At 41.7% G+C, this 18,990-nt stretch overlaps 1 protein-coding gene across 1 annotated transcript in view; it reads right to left on the bottom strand.

The window, feature by feature from the left end:
* KDR (kinase insert domain receptor) overlaps positions 1-17,787 on the bottom strand; it is a 33,891-nt gene extending 16,104 nt beyond the window's left edge. The window contains exons 1-18 of the mRNA XM_062575565.1: positions 17,671-17,787; positions 16,495-16,585; positions 15,675-15,871; positions 14,429-14,553; positions 13,961-14,129; positions 12,218-12,357; positions 11,838-12,024; positions 10,454-10,565; positions 10,197-10,360; positions 9,144-9,300; positions 7,400-7,520; positions 6,694-6,802; positions 5,586-5,930; positions 4,495-4,641; positions 3,881-4,012; positions 2,081-2,187; positions 1,558-1,693; positions 1,030-1,134 (exon numbers count right to left, since the gene is read on the bottom strand). Of these exons, the coding sequence (XP_062431549.1) occupies positions 1,030-1,134; positions 1,558-1,693; positions 2,081-2,187; positions 3,881-4,012; positions 4,495-4,641; positions 5,586-5,930; positions 6,694-6,802; positions 7,400-7,520; positions 9,144-9,300; positions 10,197-10,360; positions 10,454-10,565; positions 11,838-12,024; positions 12,218-12,357; positions 13,961-14,129; positions 14,429-14,553; positions 15,675-15,871; positions 16,495-16,585; positions 17,671-17,722 (2,596 nt within the window). The 5' untranslated portion in view covers positions 17,723-17,787. The remainder of the gene's footprint in view (positions 1-1,029; positions 1,135-1,557; positions 1,694-2,080; positions 2,188-3,880; positions 4,013-4,494; positions 4,642-5,585; positions 5,931-6,693; positions 6,803-7,399; positions 7,521-9,143; positions 9,301-10,196; positions 10,361-10,453; positions 10,566-11,837; positions 12,025-12,217; positions 12,358-13,960; positions 14,130-14,428; positions 14,554-15,674; positions 15,872-16,494; positions 16,586-17,670) is intronic.
* Between the last annotated feature and the right edge of the window lie 1,203 nt (positions 17,788-18,990).

Consider the following 18,990-nt stretch of genomic DNA (forward strand, 5'->3'; position numbering starts at 1 on the left):
TCATAATCTGCTGTTTGACCCTCCAGGCCCAGCCCACTCAGCAGTTACTCGCTGAGCAGAGCTAGAAACATCACCCCATGGCCTTTACTAAGATCCACTCTAGGATTTGATGCATTCACAGACTGGGGCAGATTTGGCCAGGGGGTTGGAGGGCCTAATCCCCCCAGCCTCACCAAAACGCTGGGATGAGGCAGGTATCCCGATCTCTCATAGACAGAAAAGAGAAGAGGAAAGAGCTGAAGCAATGAGAAGAGAGAGACAGAGGAGGCAGATCTCTGTAGGCTGCCTGAGCACCAGGAAACCAGGGGGACAGGGCTGCACCCCTGTCATTACGGCATGCTCATCCCACTGGTAATGAATCTTGGCAACATACCACCATCAGTGTTAATAGCAGTGCCTAAGCTCTGTTACGTGCTGTACTGTCAAAAATCCCTCAGGCCTTTCCCACCCTTCCTCCAGTACAGCACAAGGCTGGGATACATCCCCTGGCCACAAAGAGCTCCACTGCTGTTCCAGCTAAGTCCTCTTCAGGAAACAAGCGTTTCTGGGAACTGTAGCTTTGAACTTTCCATGGTGAAAGTGAAGCAGTATAACATCTTCTAAAGTAAGGAGAAAGCTGCTCAAAACTACTAATTCATTTTGGAGCATGGCTAAGTCATTGTTTGAGACTTGGCAGAAAGCTCCCCTGTCAGGCAGCGTATAGTAAAAATGGACACATGCAATGTGCTTTCAGGAGTAAAGTCACATTCTGAACATTGACAGACTTACAACCACAGTTGTAAGAAACCACAGTGGCATTGATCCAATTACTAAAGAGGTTAAAGTATGTACTTAGTCTAGTCATTGCCTCATTACATCAGCTGTTAAGCTAAACTTGTATACCTCATTGGCACAAATACTTTGGTTGCTTTTGTTCCCTTTTCCTTCTACAGGTTGTAAGACTGGCAATATTCTTCCATTTGCTGGTTATGAGTCTGGCAATACCCACACATTGTGTCTTCAAGGTGAAATTTTAGTCATCATTTTTACCTTTAAGCATTTTGACTGCCACTGTTTTGCAGGTAGCGGTTTTGTCAATCCCAAATGCATCTGCTTCTATCACCTGGCCAAAAGCTCCACGTCCAAGAGGTTTGCCTTGAATAGAGGAGATGAACAGACTGTGATTTATTTGCCTTACACAGTGGGCAAAAGATGCAGAACAAACAATCGCTGTAAATTCAAATTATGTACTAGAAATTAACACAGGACTGATAACAGGGAGAGGATACATTAAACATAATCACTAACTTTTTCTCCATCGTTTGAGTCAGGTAAGGTTGTGATCCAACAGTCTCCTATGGGCTTTGACTAGTAATATGGAGGAAGGGCATTTTGACATCTTACCCAACAACAGAAAAGAACTGGTCTCTTACAGTGCCAGTTCAGCATGCAACAGCCTCAAAGCACACCCCAGGGGCTTCAGTAGCAGGGCAGTCCACAGTAAATAGGCCATGTCCCAAAATATCTCTCAGCCCAGGGCTGCAATATTACTAAATGATTTATGTAGTGAAAACACACCTAGCTTTAGTCGGTCTCTGGGAAACTCCCACTTGCTGGCATCATAAGGGAGCCGTTCACAGTGCTCATCTAGAGGGACTTCATCAGGATCCATTATGATTGACAAGTAGCCAGTCTTCATGTCCCCTCCATTGGCCTGGAAAATGATATTAGTTGTAGTTGCACAGATTTTTTAGTGGAGATGTGCAGACAAAGTGCCAGTTTCTCACTCTGTAGTGTTCTACTACTTCCCAGAACGCCAAGCTACCATTCCCCTACACAATGTCATTGTGAGTGTGATCATCATTAATTATTTGTATTTTTAATAAACAATTGAAACACTTTTTGCCTTCTGAGGGCTGGTTCAATTAAAAACAAATTTCTGTGCCTTCATTTCCAGGCAAGAATGCTATGGTATGGAAACAAAAAATGTGTCTGTTGATCTAAGAACAATGGAAAGAAACAACACAAAAGAACTCAAGTCAGCTTTCATTTGTCATGCAAGACCAGTGCTGATAGGACAGTAAGAGAATTATTTCATTACCCGCTTAACGGTCCGGAGGATGATTACAAGAAGCAACCAGAAGAACATGGCAATCACTGCAGTGCCAACTAGGATAATGAGCTCCAGGTTTGTTTTCTCTTCAGCGCCTGGGAAGAAATAAATGAATATTTGAGTGATAGTTCGAAGCACACTGGTTTTGTTCATTCATTAAAGTACAGAATGGAGTTCCCTTTTCTGAAGGTTCGTTTTAAAAGTACAACATGCAGTAAGGAAATAAAAGCAAAGCAAAGCAGAAAGCTTGCATTTTATGTTGGATTATTACTCTTAGCTCTGTGTTGTTTTACACCACTCAGTTGCTTAGCATCAGTTTTGTTCATCAAATGCTGAACAGGGCTAACCAAGGACAGAATCTGGACCTTTGACAACTAATAAAAAGCAAAATCTTACATTTTAAAAATAAATTGTTGTTTTAGAATACTGCAAATGAATGATTTTTCTTCAGAAAAATATATATATATCATGTAGTAAATAAAATGCTGTAAAAATGATCCAGAGAACAATCTCTCTCTTGTCTATTTACATGCTTCAGTGGGGATATGAAAAAACGTGGTTCTGCAACAAAATATGAAAATGAGTACTTGTTTATAGCATCCCTTTTCCAATTCAAAAGTCACCAGCAATACCAGTATCTCTTCTCCAGCTCCCATTCCCCATATTATGTTCCATTTTATCCCTTGTACCATGTAGTTTCTCTTATTTAATAACACACTAAGGTTTTTTCCATTGTTTGGCCCCTCATAAGCTACATTATAAATTCTGATAGTGAAACAGTATGTCATATAGACGTTTCCGATTTTTATAGACCTGCAGATCATAACCCAACTATATTTACTACATCAGCTGAAATCTACACTAGTGTCATCTGCAGATAATTTCTACTTCATGTAAACATGAACAGCTTGATATCCTAATGGGATCTATGAATAACAGAATACCACTTTAAATAGCTTGATGTAATAGAACAAATAGTCACCCTGACTAATATGACAGACTTGTGTCAGAGACTTGTGAAGGGTTCAATGACTCATTTTCATAAACATACTAGTATCATGGACAGGGAGCTTTTAGTTCAAGATTTTTAATTGCAAAGTCCTAACTCTTCTTGGAAGGTCCATAATGGTTCCATTGAGTGGTTACTCAGACCATCGACTAACCTCCTGCTGGGATTTACTTTTTATTTTTGTAGGTTGCAGTTCAGTGTGTCATAATAGGATGGGAACAAATGAGAGATGGGTCTCACAACCACTAATTTCAGAGCTTAGTGGATCAAGCCTTGAGTCCCTTAACCCCAAAACACTATCTGTTCCTATCACTGAAATTGGACAGCATGACAACAGACTGCACAAAGTCTTCACTCTGTTTTTCTCAGATGTTATGACAGCAATTAGATAGTTTTAAAAGCTATTATGCTTTAAAAATCATCATCTGACAGTTGAGTTACCAAGACAACAGAGATGTCCCAGGACTTCTGCATGTTTAGATAAGTTCTGTTTTATAGGTATACATGCAGTTTAAACTGTCACAGTTTTCTTTGCAATAGATTTGGTTTTTGTTGAAATGCAATAAACCTTGTGGAGAAGAAAGCATCAGCTGTAATAGCTGGAATTATAATGCTGACAGTTGGTTACGACAGGACCCAATCTGAGGTTTCTGGAATTGTTAGGACTTTTAATAAAGCTCATGATATAATTTTAGAAATTTGATCAGGATAGCAGGTAGATTTTCCTTTCAGTGTTCATAAGAATTTCACGCACAGTCTAGAAACAAATTGATACTAACCTTCCACTGCAAAAAAAGCCACTGCTTTTCTGCATCCAAGGACATTGCAGGCAAGGCAGGTGTATAGCCCACCATCTTCTTTCCTTACTCGACGTATGGTTAATGTTTTGTTCCTATCTTTCAAAACAATACCTGGAAAAAATAATTATTCTTATTTCTGCTAGCTTTTTGACAGTTTGTGTTAAGAATTAAACTTATTTTAGATCTATACCTGTCTCCATAATCTTAACAAGTATGTCACACTAAAGTGAGAAGAATAAGGACTTAAAAAAAAATCAACAAAAAAGAAGGAAAAAGGTAGAACTAAATCCTACCAAAAAAAAAATTTTTGCAAGATTTGTGAGGAGCAAAAGTCTGATAATTTTATGTTGTATCAAATGAACATTTAAATTGGCCCACACTAAAAAGGTTGGCTTCAAGTTTCAGGCCATTTTTAAACTTTCTAAAAAGTAACAGTGGGTAATACATACAAATGAAATGTCAGTTCCAAAGAACAAAATTGAGACATTCTTAAAACTCAAAATGAAACTTTTCTTGATGGAAGTTAGCAGTGCATTCCATGAAAGGAAGCCCTTAAGTAACACAAAATTCATAATAAAGGAGCAATCCCTCACCAGAATCTTCAACAAGTGTTTCATTATTTTTAAACCACATGATGTTTGGAGGAGGAATGCCATTTGCTGTGCATGATACTTCTATAGTTTCACCAATGTTTGTTGTTTGATTTTCCAGATTTCCTATGAGTGTAGGTGCCATAGGCTCTGTTGGTATAAAAATAAGATATAATCTCTGAGAATTTAAGAAAACATCTACTTTTGCAGTACTAGCACTTGATGACACATTTGACAGAATAAAGAGGTCTCAAATTCGTTTATAACATCAATAGTCCCAAGGTTCATGTAAAGATCATAGTTAATCTTACATATCACACGAGAAAATCATAATACCTAAGAAAGTTTTTAACAGTATTGAGGTAACCTGCTTTGGACTGTACAATTTGTACAGGCTTCTGAGGGAAGAGGGAATAGGTGAGAAATTGTTTCCCTTACATTTCTATTTTCACATCTGTTAAAAGAAGTATGAAATTGTCAGTTCTTCAGACATTGATTCAGGACAGCCCATGAGCATGCACAAGTATTTTCCTCAACTGGCACACAGTTGCCTGACATCCAGGCCCCAAAACAAAGTCATCTTTATTTGAATCAAAAGCTAATTGCTTGTAAGTTTGTATTGCTGGTGCCTAAATCTTAGCGTTATTTGATCACAGTTTTAAGTTATATATATAATCTCAAACTCAAGAATCAATGACAATGCAGTAACATTAATGCCACCAATATAAACAGGCAAAGAGAAACAGCTAAAGAGAAAAATGTTTTGAAAAGTAAAATTGCAAAATTACTGAGCTACAAACATGTGCCGTTATTTGGGCAAAAGCCAAATTCAACTCCTTGCATAGCACAATTGCACTGTCAATGTTTCCTCACCGGTAAATCCCCGCTGCCTGGACAACTCTCAGACCCCCAGTCAGCAGTGGTCAGTATGTTCAAGGCACGCCTTTTGTTCACAACAAATATCTAACTCCATTTAACAAAATGAGCATACCATTAAGTGACACACACAGGGCCTGAAGATACCAATCACTGACACTAGTGCAGTAGTTTTCATATGCAACAGCTCATTTTGGTTCATTGTTAGAGATCCATACCTTGAACAGTGAGGTGCTTGACTAGGCAGTGCTGTGTTTTAGCCTTTTTGTCCTGAGCAATGCAAACATAATCCCCTCCATCCTGAAGAGAGATGTTACGGAGGATGAGCTCTAAGGTGACATTTTCACCATTGGTATTTGAAACTGTCGCATTCAGCTTCTGAAGAGCATTAAGGTTCTTGCAAACAGGCATGGGTAGCCCTCCAAAGGGAGTCTGTGAAGCATGGGCACTGAGTTTGTACCATGATAGCTTCTCAAAGGTGAATTTGTCTGCTGTGCACTGCAAGGACATGTTATCCTTCTCTGTCAGTTGATTCTGAGGCTGGAGATTAATTTCAAGACCCCCTGCAAATTAAAAAATAGAAGAAATTTTTTAAATTCCTATCAGGAATTGTACATTTGTACAGTTGTACATTTTATTGCCAACATTAACTTGAGAAAGCTTCTTTGGAAGCCTGCAAATATAGCCTTACTCTCATTTTGCCCAGATGTAAATGAGGAAATAAAATACCTACAAATCAGAGCTATTATTTATATAAAGAAAATAATCTCGTTAAAGCAACACACTTAATATGGATCAAAGACAGGCCTGTGTAATGAGGGGCATTCTTCCTCCCATAGAAATTCCTGGCAGCCTAAGATGATTCTTAGCATTATTCTATGGTTAATTTTTAGATTTGAATTAAAATATTATTTCGGCATGTAAATACGGTGACTGATTTTCAAGAAGACAGATGCTCTTTTACACCCAACTTTGAAAATGTTAGTCTTAGCTTTTATAGTACAACTTCACTCATTTGGTGACACTAACATAATTTCTCCCTTGCTTTTTTTCAGTGACTACCAATTGTAATCACCATCAGGACAATAGTGCCCATTCTAAGTCACTTTCATGGGCCTGTCACTCCACTGATGCCAATAAAACTTACCACTTAGTAAAAGGTAATTAGTGATTTTAAAGACTGTATTGGGAAAATATTCAGTAGGCCATAAGGATTAAAGGATTTTATAAAAGACAGGAATCAAATAATAGTGTTGAAGCTCATGTCATTGAAGTAGAGGAAATAAGATTAATTTAACATGACTGTTTTCAACAAGGTATACTTACTGGTCACATGAAAGGAGATAACTCTCTCACTTGACCCAGCTCTGTTTGTAGCCAGACATCTGTACAAAGCAGACACATTTGCTGCTTGAATCACAAGGGTGCTCACAGTCTACAGAAGAACAACTGAGTGTTAGTGCCAACTTAAGAGAGTCTAATCATCAAAACAGTTCAGCAAAGTGTCGTGTAGGTATCTATAAAACTGAAAATTCCTCCCCACAAACCCATGACATGTCATGTGCATAGTTTGTTACTGTTGTTTACCTTTTTTTGCTTAGGTGTATAACAGTAAGACAAAAGAAAACAACAAAAAAACCTCCCAGAACATACACTTCAGTGTATGTGTTAATAAACATCGCATCCACAATTTTTCCTGCTCTTCAGCCTCTCCAGACTCCCCTGATGCAGTTAAATGGTGATATTAACTCACCTAACTTGAGACCCACAAAGAAGAAGCACTGAAATCTAAGTCAGTTGGGTTCCTCAATGGAAGGTCACTTTAGGTAAGTGTCTAAAATATTTGAAGAATCTATCATCTCTGTCCATTACTTTCAGCAGGTGCATAAATGACTAGACTAGAACAGATCTTAAGTTTTAAGTGGCTAACATTAGGTGAAAGGAGACTAATCTTTAAAGACATATTTCCAGATCCTTGGATCACTGAACAGGGTTAATCATTCCCAACTAATAGAAATGAAAATCTGCTCACCTTCATTTTCCCAGCGATAGTAACAACTTGATGTTTAATTTCAATCTGATTCCCACCCTTTCTCTCTGAGATCACTTTCCATTTCCTGCATGCATATGGATTGGCTCCTGAGCGAACTTTTCTGAGAGATAGGTAGAGACATATGCATTAGATAAGGCAAATATTAGCCCTTCAAGATTATGTGGATTTTTCATTCTCTTTGTAATATACAGATAAGTATCTATAAATCAGATGGATAAGTAGCCACACTACATCTGAGAGAGAAGAGTATGTTTCTGGAAGCGTTTCTACTAAATTGCGCCCTATAAACTTCTGAGACCTTTGTGCTCTATAAAATAAAAATTCCCCAAGACTAAAGGTGAATTTCCTAATTAATCTGCCTATGTCAGCTCAATCAGGATGCTTGGAGGGAAGCAGCTATTCTGGGAACAAACCTCCATTCATAAATGGATGATTCAAGTTAATTTAGTTCAAAGGAAGACAGAGAGACACAGAAATCACTGAAGTCCCTAAAAGAATTTCTTGAGGACAGTAGCCCTTGTGTAGGAAGCAACCAGGCACCAAAGGAAGAAACTACTGGAAGTCTTTTTAAAAACAACAACAGGAAAGAAGAATGCTTTTTTTTTTTTGCCTCTTTTTTTTTTAAAAAAGGAAATCTGGACTTATGGCAGGCCCAGATAAGGAAAGCTGCGTGAATCTCAGTCAGGCACTCTCTCTATCATTCCCCAACATCAAGCAGTGCACTTCCCCTGAGATACACTTTCACACAGATAAAGAGCACCATATACTCAGCACTTGACCACTGCAAGAAGAAAACCACAGAGATCTGTAATTAGCATAAACAGCACATTTCCTGTGTTTGGGATTGAGTTTTGGGCCTGCAGCTGCCCAATGAGAGATCTGATGGACAGCATATAGATAGTTGTCTCTGAAACCCAGCGCAAACCAAGATCCCTTCAAGAAGGCATGAAGACAACAAATGAGTGCTGCCAGCTTCTTGCTGAAGGTGGCCCTTGCCTTTACAGCTCATTGCCTACAACCTTAGCAGAGCCTGACTGTGGTAGCCTGCATATTAAGTAACACAGTCTTTCCTTGTTTGGTTATTGGGGGTTAATTTTAACCAGGTCCTACCAACATGAAGTCATTTTGAGCCTACAGTTGTCATAAACAAAAGCTCAGCCATGACTTAAATGGGAGCAAAACAGAGAGAGAGATCTATCTGGTGGCAACAGTTCCTGAGCCTGAACTTTTCTGTGTCCAGCTCTGTTCAGCCATTTATACTTGCACAGGGTGGCCCTAGTTTTCCAGCCCAGTTCAGCTGAGTTCAGTTCAAAATCCAGATGGAGTTACCTTCCAACCCTGCAATTCTTATCAAACCCTGGTCTAAAACTTTAGCTAGCTGTGCTAACTCTGTCTCTAGCTGAGAGCAGGCTTAAGAGGACATTTCATCAATCAGTGACCTTGAAAGCAGAAATTTTCCAGCTATGATCATCCCCCCCCCCCCCGCCCCCGTCCAAGAAGCTCCCTGTCCTTTGGGAGAGCATCTCAGGGAAGTTAACGTTCCTTTCTTTCTGCCCCATATCAGAAGTTCTGGCTGCACAGGGCTCAAATTTGTACTCAGTAGAGAGCCTGGTCACAAAGGCGGTAAGCCAATGGACACCAAAAAATAGACAAAAAAAGAAATCTCTGAGGGACTACAGGAGTCCCAGAAGATAGAAGAGTTGCCATATCACTTTGCACTTACTGGGGGCTGAAAGTGCACTCCTCCTCCAGCTGCCAGTACCACAGGATGGTGGAGGGAGGTGGGACTGCGTAGACAGTGCAGGTGAGCACTTGAGTCGAACCATACTTGTAGGAGTCAACAGGTGCCAGCAATGCATTCTCACCAATCTGAGGAGGAACTAGAGGAGAGAGTCAGCATGTTACACCTCATAGGTGGACAGCCCCTCTTCTGCTAGAGAGGAGGGATGTTCTCAGACTGCATAGTTTAAAGAACCTCTCATAGCAACTAATTCACTCAGCATCCCGTATTGCTTCATCCTATAGGAAGCTGGCTGTACTCAATGCCATCTGACTGCAACAGAAAGCATTTCCAACAAAAAAGTACATATAAGGAAGAGATAACATGCCCAACACCTTGCAGGATCAGGCTCTCAAGACATAATGCTTAATACCTCTAACAAAAACTTCCTTCATTACTCTCCAGGCTTAAAATGTAGCCTTTAAACTTGCACTACTATCTCCAGCCATTAAAAGCATATTACTTCCCGGCTCTGACCCCACTGCACTTGGGTCACTGCCCTTTTCAAGACCTGTGGTTTCCAAAGTGCTCAGGCTAGGCTGTTTCCTGGGAAGCAGAAAGGAGGAGGAGGGCTCGGAGGGGCAGGGCAGAAGAGAAGGAGCAGTCTGCCTGGGGCAGGAAGGATGGGTGAGGTAGGCCAGGATGGGGGAGGACTCCGGCAGCAAAGCAAGCGGGAGAGAGCATGAAGGGCAGGAAGAGAGTAGGACACAGAGGCAAAGAAATAATATACAGAAAATAGAAAGGAACACACGCACGCACACACACACGCACGCACAAGCATCATCACAACAAGAGCCTGCAGTCTCTCAAGAGGTAAATTCTAGAACAAGAATGGGCCATCTCTGCATTCCCATGACTGAGGTTAAGTGATCTCCTTCAGGCCCCTTTCCCCTCCACCATTTAAATCTTCATAGCACTCAGATGAATTTAATCCTAGAAATGGTAATAAACTTTGTCTACACGTAAAAAGAAAGGTATCACTCATATATCACTTACCATTCACCAGGAGGTTGAATGTATGTCTCCTCTGCATCTTGTTAGTGGGGTTTGTAAGTACTACAGTATAATTCCCAGCATCCTTTTCAGTTGCTTCAGTGATTATTAATGTGTAGCCAAGTTTAACTGTATGATTTGCATTGATAGCTTTTCCATTTTTATACCTAAAGAAAATATATGGTGCTTTGAATACTTCAAGGATTTACCTTGACTAAGAAAAGTTCAGTTTTTCTAATATTTTGTGTCCTGATTCTTACCATTTTGCCTCTGGTGGAGGATATCCTTTATATCTGACAGGAATTTTGACTGTATCACCTAACTTTGTCTCAACCACATTCTCCATTTTCTCCAGATTAATAAAAGGACTTTCTGTAAAAAATAATAATAATAATAATAATAATAAAACAGTCTTTTCACATTGACAGAAATGTAAATTGTCTCCATTTGAATTTGCATTTAACAGCACATGACAGAGAAAGATCCATGATGGGATGCCACCGAAATAGCACAGCAGCTTCAAACCTAAAATTTGAGACAAGCCTGAGCCCTAAGCCTCAAGTTGGGCTCTGGGGAGATGGACCCACCATGTCCACAGTCCTTTCCATCACACAGTGGAATGGACCAGTTCCTTTACGGGGTGCTCTTGAGAGCAACGGAGACAAGACTCTGCTCTCAGGACTGTACATCAGCTATCAGACACTGTCTAATATCTAATCTCTATTACTTTGTGACAAAGCAATCCTCAGAAGTGAAAGGCACATGCTCAGCTGCACAGGATTCCATTTTAACCTTTCCACTATTTCCACTTATATATATGTGTGTGTATCATAAAACCAGCTTGATCTATTCATTTCAGGAAATAATAGTATTCAAAACTGTATGTGATAGTTACATAATTGAAGAGAGGCTGAAAATATTTGCACACGCTATTTGCAATCACAGAATAGACCGAAATGATTGACTTTATTTTTTAAAAATATATACTCAGACTAAGACAGTGATTGGTCTATTGGCTAAGATTTAGGATGGTATTGATTTAATATCTGGTACACTCCCCACAGCCAGCAAAACTCTTCTAGAAATCAGTGGAAGCTGCTGGGGCTCTGCCCAAGAGGACCTTGAGTAAAAGACTGTAGGACATGGCCCCATATTTATCTATGCTCTTAACCAATGTTGTTTCCTTTGCAACATTTCCATATGACCAGAACTAGAGTTGATTCAAATATTCATAACATAAAGACCAAAAGTTTTATTCTCCTAGCTTCATTCATGCTGATCCAGACTCCTGTTCCACACAGCCACCAGAATCTATCTTAAGTTCACTTAGCTTTACAGCACCTCAGAGGACCAGAGGTCATCTTTGCTTTATTCTACTGTCCATTTCCCTACGGGATTGTATAGCTTTCAGTAACAATCGCATATATTATCTTTTAAAAGCTTATCATCAGACAACCATTTAGTATAAATATAACTCCACTGAAGCAGATGCTAGAGAGTACAATACTGTAGCTACAATTTGGTTAATTGCTGTACATTGACATTTTTTACTATATAACATGGCCTGTATATGGACATTCTGCATCCTAGTAATCAATTCCAACTCTGAAACAACCAACAGAACTGAATCTGAACATCTCATACCATGGATAATGAAGTAACTGCTGTTCTTCATGTTCATACGGCCACTGGATGCTGCACAAGTATATCGACCTTTATCACTTAAGGACACACTGTCAATGGTAAGAGTGCTTACAAACTTATTTATTTCTCCAAACTTCTTTATTTCTCCTGCAGTGGTTTTTAAATCCCTTATAGTTGCACGCTTTTCCTGTAACAGATAAAAGATAGAATTGTTTTGGAACTGGTTTATTCTTATTCTTCCTCTCGTACTTTACAGGACTGTATATACAACAGACTAGACTTTGTGTATTATTCACTGTTTTGTTAACGTTATAAAGGAGGAAGCAACACTCTAAGCCTAATCTTGTTGTGATGTCAACACCTTTAAGTTATGGTTTTACCTTGATAGAAGGGTAGTCCCATTTAAAATCAATTCCCACATTCAGCTCCGTCCTTACGGTACAATTTAGAACCAGTTTTTCTCCTACTGCAAGTTCTGCTTGGTAATGTGGGTTCATAGTCAGGTCATAAATTAAGTATCCTAGAAGAAGAAAAACGGCACAAAAAATTGAGGGAAGAAAAGCTTTCTTCGCGGAGTTTAGCAGCCACTTTCCCAGGAAAGCCAGTTTCCTCGAGAAGCTCTAGCACAGTGTGATGACTGGTTAAAGAAGCCTGGAGAGAAGGGATATGTCTGCACTGACCACTTCTGATCTGTGATGTGTGAGCTGCATCAGACAGCAGTGAAGCAGCACATACACACTTGATCAGAGTCCCCTGATGGGGTCAGGAGAAACCCTCCCTGCCTGAGGCAGGGTAGGAGGTGGACAGGAGATGCTGACCCACACCTTCTTTTCCAGTGAGGTGCAAATGAGGTCTGTCACACTTCCAGGTGACCGGAGGCCAGGCCATAGCCCCCATAAGCACAGCACTGAGCCTGAGCAAATTCACCCTATGCCTCAGCAAAGCAAAAGGGACATCCCTGTCTGTTATCAAGCAGCTGATTATAGGAGAAATTCAATGAGCAGCTATCAGATCCTGACAGCACAGTGACAAAGCATACTTCCCATCATTGTCACTACAGCTTGAAAGCAGACATGTGGAGCAGGACACCCTCAATTCCTTCTAGACACTTAAAGCTAGATATTTAACCTGAGCTGTTTCTCTCCACAGTTAGAGAAAGGCAAGGTATATCACCACAGAGCAGTTCATTTGGCCAGTCTCAGACATCATTTCAGCCTTATGAGATCTAAAGCTAAAGAAGATGAATCCTCACCCCAACAATAACTTGGAACTTTTTACCATCATCAGATTGTCTTCCTTAATAATTGCCCAAAGTTTACTTTGTGAAATCGAATATCTAAAATATTCCAAAATATACAGAAATTCCAAATTTGCTCCAAATCAGAGTAAAGAATGATGAACTAGGTGGAGAAGCAAGAGTCTGCCACACAGAGTAAAAGATGGTGGGCTGTTACACTTATGTCTTCCTGCTCTAATGGCACTGCCAGGTAAGTGAGACTGTCTGGGTGCTAACTAGCCTTTTCAAGTGGTCTTTGTGTCCTCAGAGCCAAAGAGAAAAAAAAATGCAGTTTCAGCTCAGGTTTGAGCCTTCACAGAATCATCATGTTGTTTGTGAGTTTTGATGAACAACTGACAAGATATCAGGAGAGTATAAATTTCTGCCAGAGTCAGGACATAAGTACAAAGACAGAAAAGCCAAACAAACTCCTAGTGTTACACCCCCTCTTCAGTTCCCCCATTCCTTTGGTATACCCTCAGAGAACTCCCTTCCATCTGCTGCTAAAGGATGCCTGCCTTTAGTTCCCTTCAATTTTGACTCAGACCCTAGATGAGTGAATAAAGTACAAGTGAGAGTGACTTCAGAAAAAAAGGCTTGCATTGTTGGAAAAAAAAATCCTGGGCATCTATGCAAAACACTAAAAATAGAAGCACTTATCCCAGCGATCAACCAGAATGAACACAATACATTGCATTTACAAGAAAAGTAACATATATCACAACATCTATTTTGTATTAGCTGTATTGTCAGTACTAAACAACCTACAGTCCAACAAAATATAGTTGGTTCAGTATGTTGTACCAAGCAAAACAACAAAGGCTATAGAAAAAAATCTTTGGCTTACCTACAACTGCAACTATGTATATCATAGACTGGTAGCTTTCATCATTTATTTTAGCTTCACAGAAGACCATGCCCGCATAGTTGATTAAATGACTGGGTATAGTGAAGCCTTTTTTGTTATTCCATGAAATTGATTTACCATCAGGAACAAATATCTTCTCTGGATATTTCTGTTTGAAATATTGATAAAATATATAATCAAATTAAAAAAAAATATCAAGCAATCCCAAAGTTTTAAGTCTAATATTTTCCAAAATAGCACGAGCCTAGTTTTAACATCTTAGCTCAGGCAATCTTCCTTTCACAATCACCCTGTATTTTCAGAGTGCAGGAGCATGGATGAGTATAGTTACAGCACTCACCTTCTAATCACAGGCTGTAAAATTCCCACAGAAACCAGTTTTAAAGAAACATTCATACTTCATATTGACTTTAACTAACTTAAAATAATAATAGGCTTTTTCCTTACCGCATGTAGAGATACATTGAGATTTGATACAGTTCCAAGGCATGGTACTACCACTGTTTTATTCTTAGTGATGTACACAATGCCAAGTTGATCACTAACCGAAGTCACAAATGGAGATCTGTAATCTAGAAGAAAATTTGGTTGATAAATAGGTATTATCTGTCAAGTGATTTTGGAGCAAATTTTTTCCATTTTTTCTTTCTCTGTTTATTCCTTCTCAAATCAGTTTTATTTCTTTCTACTTGGTAAAATGCTTAAATGATGAGATTAAATGGGGAGGGGGCTATGTTTTGACAGCCACAAAGTTTTATAATACTATTATTCTCAAAGCAGTTATCAGCAGGAGTACGCACTTCAGAAAATAGCTTCCTGCCCCAGCACTCTCTGTGCTGGCAAAAATCTGATTTACCCTAGTATGACTTTGCTTGCGTAAGTATTACAGGAAATATCAGTTAAAGTAGTGACATGCTATACAGCCCCCAAAATGGCATGGTCCAAAGTGAGTCAAAAAAGAAGTAAGTTCATGATCTTACAGAACAAGCTAATGCATGTATATAACAATACCTCATTTTTAAACATGCTAGCCATAAGTTAGAATAAAAATGAAATAGGGTACACGGGTATCAAGCCAAATGCAAAAAAGGCAAATGCCTTAGTGTATGTGCCTTCTTAAGCTGAGAGCATAACAGAAGGCTTTGCAGTGGCTGCCACACACATCTGCATTTCTATCAACAGAACTGAGTTTGAAATTTAGTTTTTAAATTATAAATAGACTTTACTATTATAGTCAACAAATACATGGAAGTTCATGGTTTTTGGTCAATTTTTTTGAACAGTATCAGATGGTACAAATGGTAAAAGGGAAGGTGATATATCCATTTTAATAAATATATACAATCTCTATAATCCTCCCTTGTATGAAACACCTACTGAAGTAATTAATAGCTCTGCATTCATGAGGACAGGCTCAAAGCACAGCAGAGATATGCAGGCTGAGTTCTGGGCAGAGGAGAATAGTAGACCAAGTACAGTGAGCACAGAGATTTTTCTATTGATGGCAGTAAGCATATCGGCATGTAACTGCTCAACATGACAATGAGTAGGAAAAATAATAGTTTCATAGGACTAAAAATTCTAGTATTTAGAAATTTTAATGCCTAAATAATTTTGAGAATCTTGATGCACTCCTTCATTTTGCACTCCTTCAGATAGGTGGGAGGCACATAAGAACCGTGTAAGCACTTACCTTGAACATACACATAAATGGTTGTAGCTGCCTGGTTGTCCCTGTAAAGGCATCTGTAGTCTCCTGTATCATTGCCTATTACTTTTAGAAGAGTAAGCATCTTACAGTAGGGACCATCACTACAATTTGTCACAGCAATACGCTTCTCAGTATTGCTCTGATTGTTCGGCCAGAACCAGTCCAGCGCTCTCTGACCACTAGGAAAGCAAACGTCAGAGAAACATTAGCACATGATGGGCACCAGTACTATTGCCAAGTTGGTAAAACTCAGTCCTGCTAGTCTCTACATGTACAAAAAAGAATTGGCTTCATTACATAACATGGATTGGCAAGCCATATATGACAAATTCACATGAACCGAGATATTATTAATACCTATGTGGAAGTTATTTCATTTTGAGAATTCAGCGGTGGTGAATCTAATTAACACAGAACCTAAAAGGGAGAGAGAGGCGACAGCCTCACTCCCCGGCACCCTGCGAGGATCCAGTAAACGCCACATTTCCCGGTACTCCCCAGCTCCTCTCACCAGGCAGTGGTTAGGACTAGACCAAAGCTACTTCCAAGTGTTTTTTATGTCGTGTCCCTCAGCTAGCCTGCTGCTGCACCTTTCTGCAGTGATCTTCCCTTGCTGTAACCCTTTAAGATCATTTCTAAAGCCCACCAGAAAAAAGCACGGGGGAAGCGGAATCACGAAGAGAGGGGAAAGAAATAGGAGAGAAGGTAGGTGAGAGAGAGAGAGATTCATCTGTAACTCTGTACAAAAACCCGCTGCATAAATCATCCACATCAAAATCATACTAGCCAGATTTGCCCTTACCTGCAAGTAATATTTAGAGTAGCATTTGCAGTTATTGTGAGGACATCTTTTTGGATGCTAAGGCTTGGCTGATCCAGAGAAATAAATAAACCTGCAAAAATATATATAATAAACCTCAAATCAAAGAAACAACAAGACAAAAGTAAACGCTACACAACCAGAAAAGCATCATATACAAGCATATGGCATATGTTTCAAAGCGGACACTTTCACATCATCTGCTTAACAGTGTAGGGGTAAATAATGACTTTTCACACATCCCAGAAAGTTCAGAAACTCTGTCATAACAGGAAGAAAAGGCAGATGGTCAGGACCTAGCTGCAGAGCACTACAATTCATCGAGCCAGGGTGGAGTTCCTGTTTTTTTGCATTGCCAACTTCAAGGTCTAACAAGAGGATGTGGGACATTGAAATAAAGCGAACCTTCATCTGATGATCTCACTCCCTGGGGAAAGGATTACCAGCTTTTCTTATAATAAATTGAATATATTTATATTCTTCAAGCCTGCTGATTGATTAATTCTGTGAAGAATTGTTTCACGTCGTTTGTCACAAATTCAAGGCGCTACGAACCCAGCGGAGCGCTGCTACACCGTATTTTTGTAATGCCGTGCCTCTCTTCCCAAGCAGCTAGGCAGAACCCACCACCCCGCAGCCTTCCCACCACGGAGCTGCCTCGGGCTCACTCCGCGCCACCCGCGCTCGCGAAGGTTTCGGGGCCAGCGCTCGCTCTCGGGCGGCGGCGCAGCTCGCGGCCCGCTTGCCGGGCGGGTGGCGAGAGGCCTTAGGCCGCCCCCGGGGCTCCGGTGGGGAACACCCCGCGGCGGGGAGCCGGCAACGCCGACGGGCGCAGCGCTGCGACGGCTGACGCGGCGGCGAGGCCAGGCCGGCCCGCTCCCTCCCTGCGCTTCCCCAGTGCTTCCTCGCGGTCCCCCCCGCGCCCGTCCGCAGCAGGTGATCGCCGGTGACAGCTCTCGCGTCCCGGCGACGCCGCGCTCCCGAGCCCGACGGCGACCCCGCAGCCCGCCAGCAAGGCCGCCCGTGCCGCGCCGCGCCGCGCCGCGCCGCCCGCCGCCGCGCCGCGCCTCCGCCTCGGCACCCCGCGGGGCCGCGGCGGCGCAGCGCCCGGGGCCGGGCCCCGTCCCCGCGCGGGGCGCCCCGACGGGTGCCGCTTACCGGGAGCCAGGCACAGCACGACCACCAGCACCAGCGCCGCGCCGAGCTCCATGCCGCGGCCGCGGGGCGCTCCCGCCGGCCGGGGACGGCTCAGCGGCGGGCGCTGCGGAGCGAGGAGCGACCGCCGGCGCCGTCGGGCAGCGGCAGGAGCAGCGCAGCAGCCGCCGCGGGACGCGGCACCCAGCGAGCGCCGCCCGCCCCGCCCCGCCCCGCCCGCTCGGCCCGGGGGCGGGGCCTCGCCGCCGCGGCCCCGCCCCCGGCGGCCGTTGGCCCAGGCGGCCGTTGGGCCGTTGGGGCGCGCGGCCGGGGAGCAGCCGCGTCGGCAGGCGGCGAGAAGTTGTCGGGGTCCCCCGCGGGGCCTCGCTTCGGAGGTGCCTCAGAGCATCGTCGGAGAAACTCGGAACTGCCAGGAGCTGCCTCGTGGTTCTTGGGGCACGCGCGGGAAGACACAGTTATTTTCTTGCGGACAGTGACTTTATCCAACCAAGCTTTAAGGGTCTGGCATACGAATACCCGCGTTTAATGGCGTGTACTGCACATCCACCAGGTTAACTGACTAAATCAGCTCTAACCGAATCCAGCAGTTTCCCATAAGATCCAACCTTTCTACCCTTTAACCGCCAAATCCAGTACTCTTTACCCAGGTATCAATACCAGTGACAGTAATGATTCCTCTTTCATCCTGAAGGTTTGATATTTTCCCCCAGAAATTAACACACACCTAGAACTGTACTTTTTAGTCAAAATTATTAACCCAGCCACTGTTGAAAGACAAGTTCATGTAGCAGTCCTTCGAGGAAAATAAACACATGGTCATAAATGCTTTATCCATACACCTAAATATACAGCCTCAGAGGGGAAACAAATACACCTGCAGTAACAGATAGATAAACAGATAAAGTAGGTGGGTAGATAGATAAAGTAGGTGGGTAAATAGATGAGTAGGTATCCAAGTAGGTAAACGGACAGAAACACAGACCTATACAAATAATTGCCATATAGGTACATACTTATATATCTACACAGCACAGTTTTCTCTTTACCTGCAAATCTGCATGTGAGCCTTGTCCACAAATGAGTAAGTTAATGAAGCAGTGGCTTTATTTTCCATGCTGTGCAATTCCAGCTGTTTTACTGTACTTGGAAATCAGTGCAATTTCCTTTGGAACACCCCTGTTGCTCACAGCAAAATACAAGGACTGAGAGAAGCCAAATTTCTATACTGATTCTTCCCAGAGATCAAATAAAATCCACGAAAAGTCAAAGAAGAATCATATGGTTCAAGAAGTGGCAACTGGGCATCATGCAGATAAGATGTGT

The sequence above is a fragment of the Rhea pennata genome, chromosome 4 (assembly GCF_028389875.1).
Source record: "Rhea pennata isolate bPtePen1 chromosome 4, bPtePen1.pri, whole genome shotgun sequence".
Classification (NCBI taxonomy): Eukaryota; Metazoa; Chordata; class Aves; order Rheiformes; family Rheidae; genus Rhea; species Rhea pennata.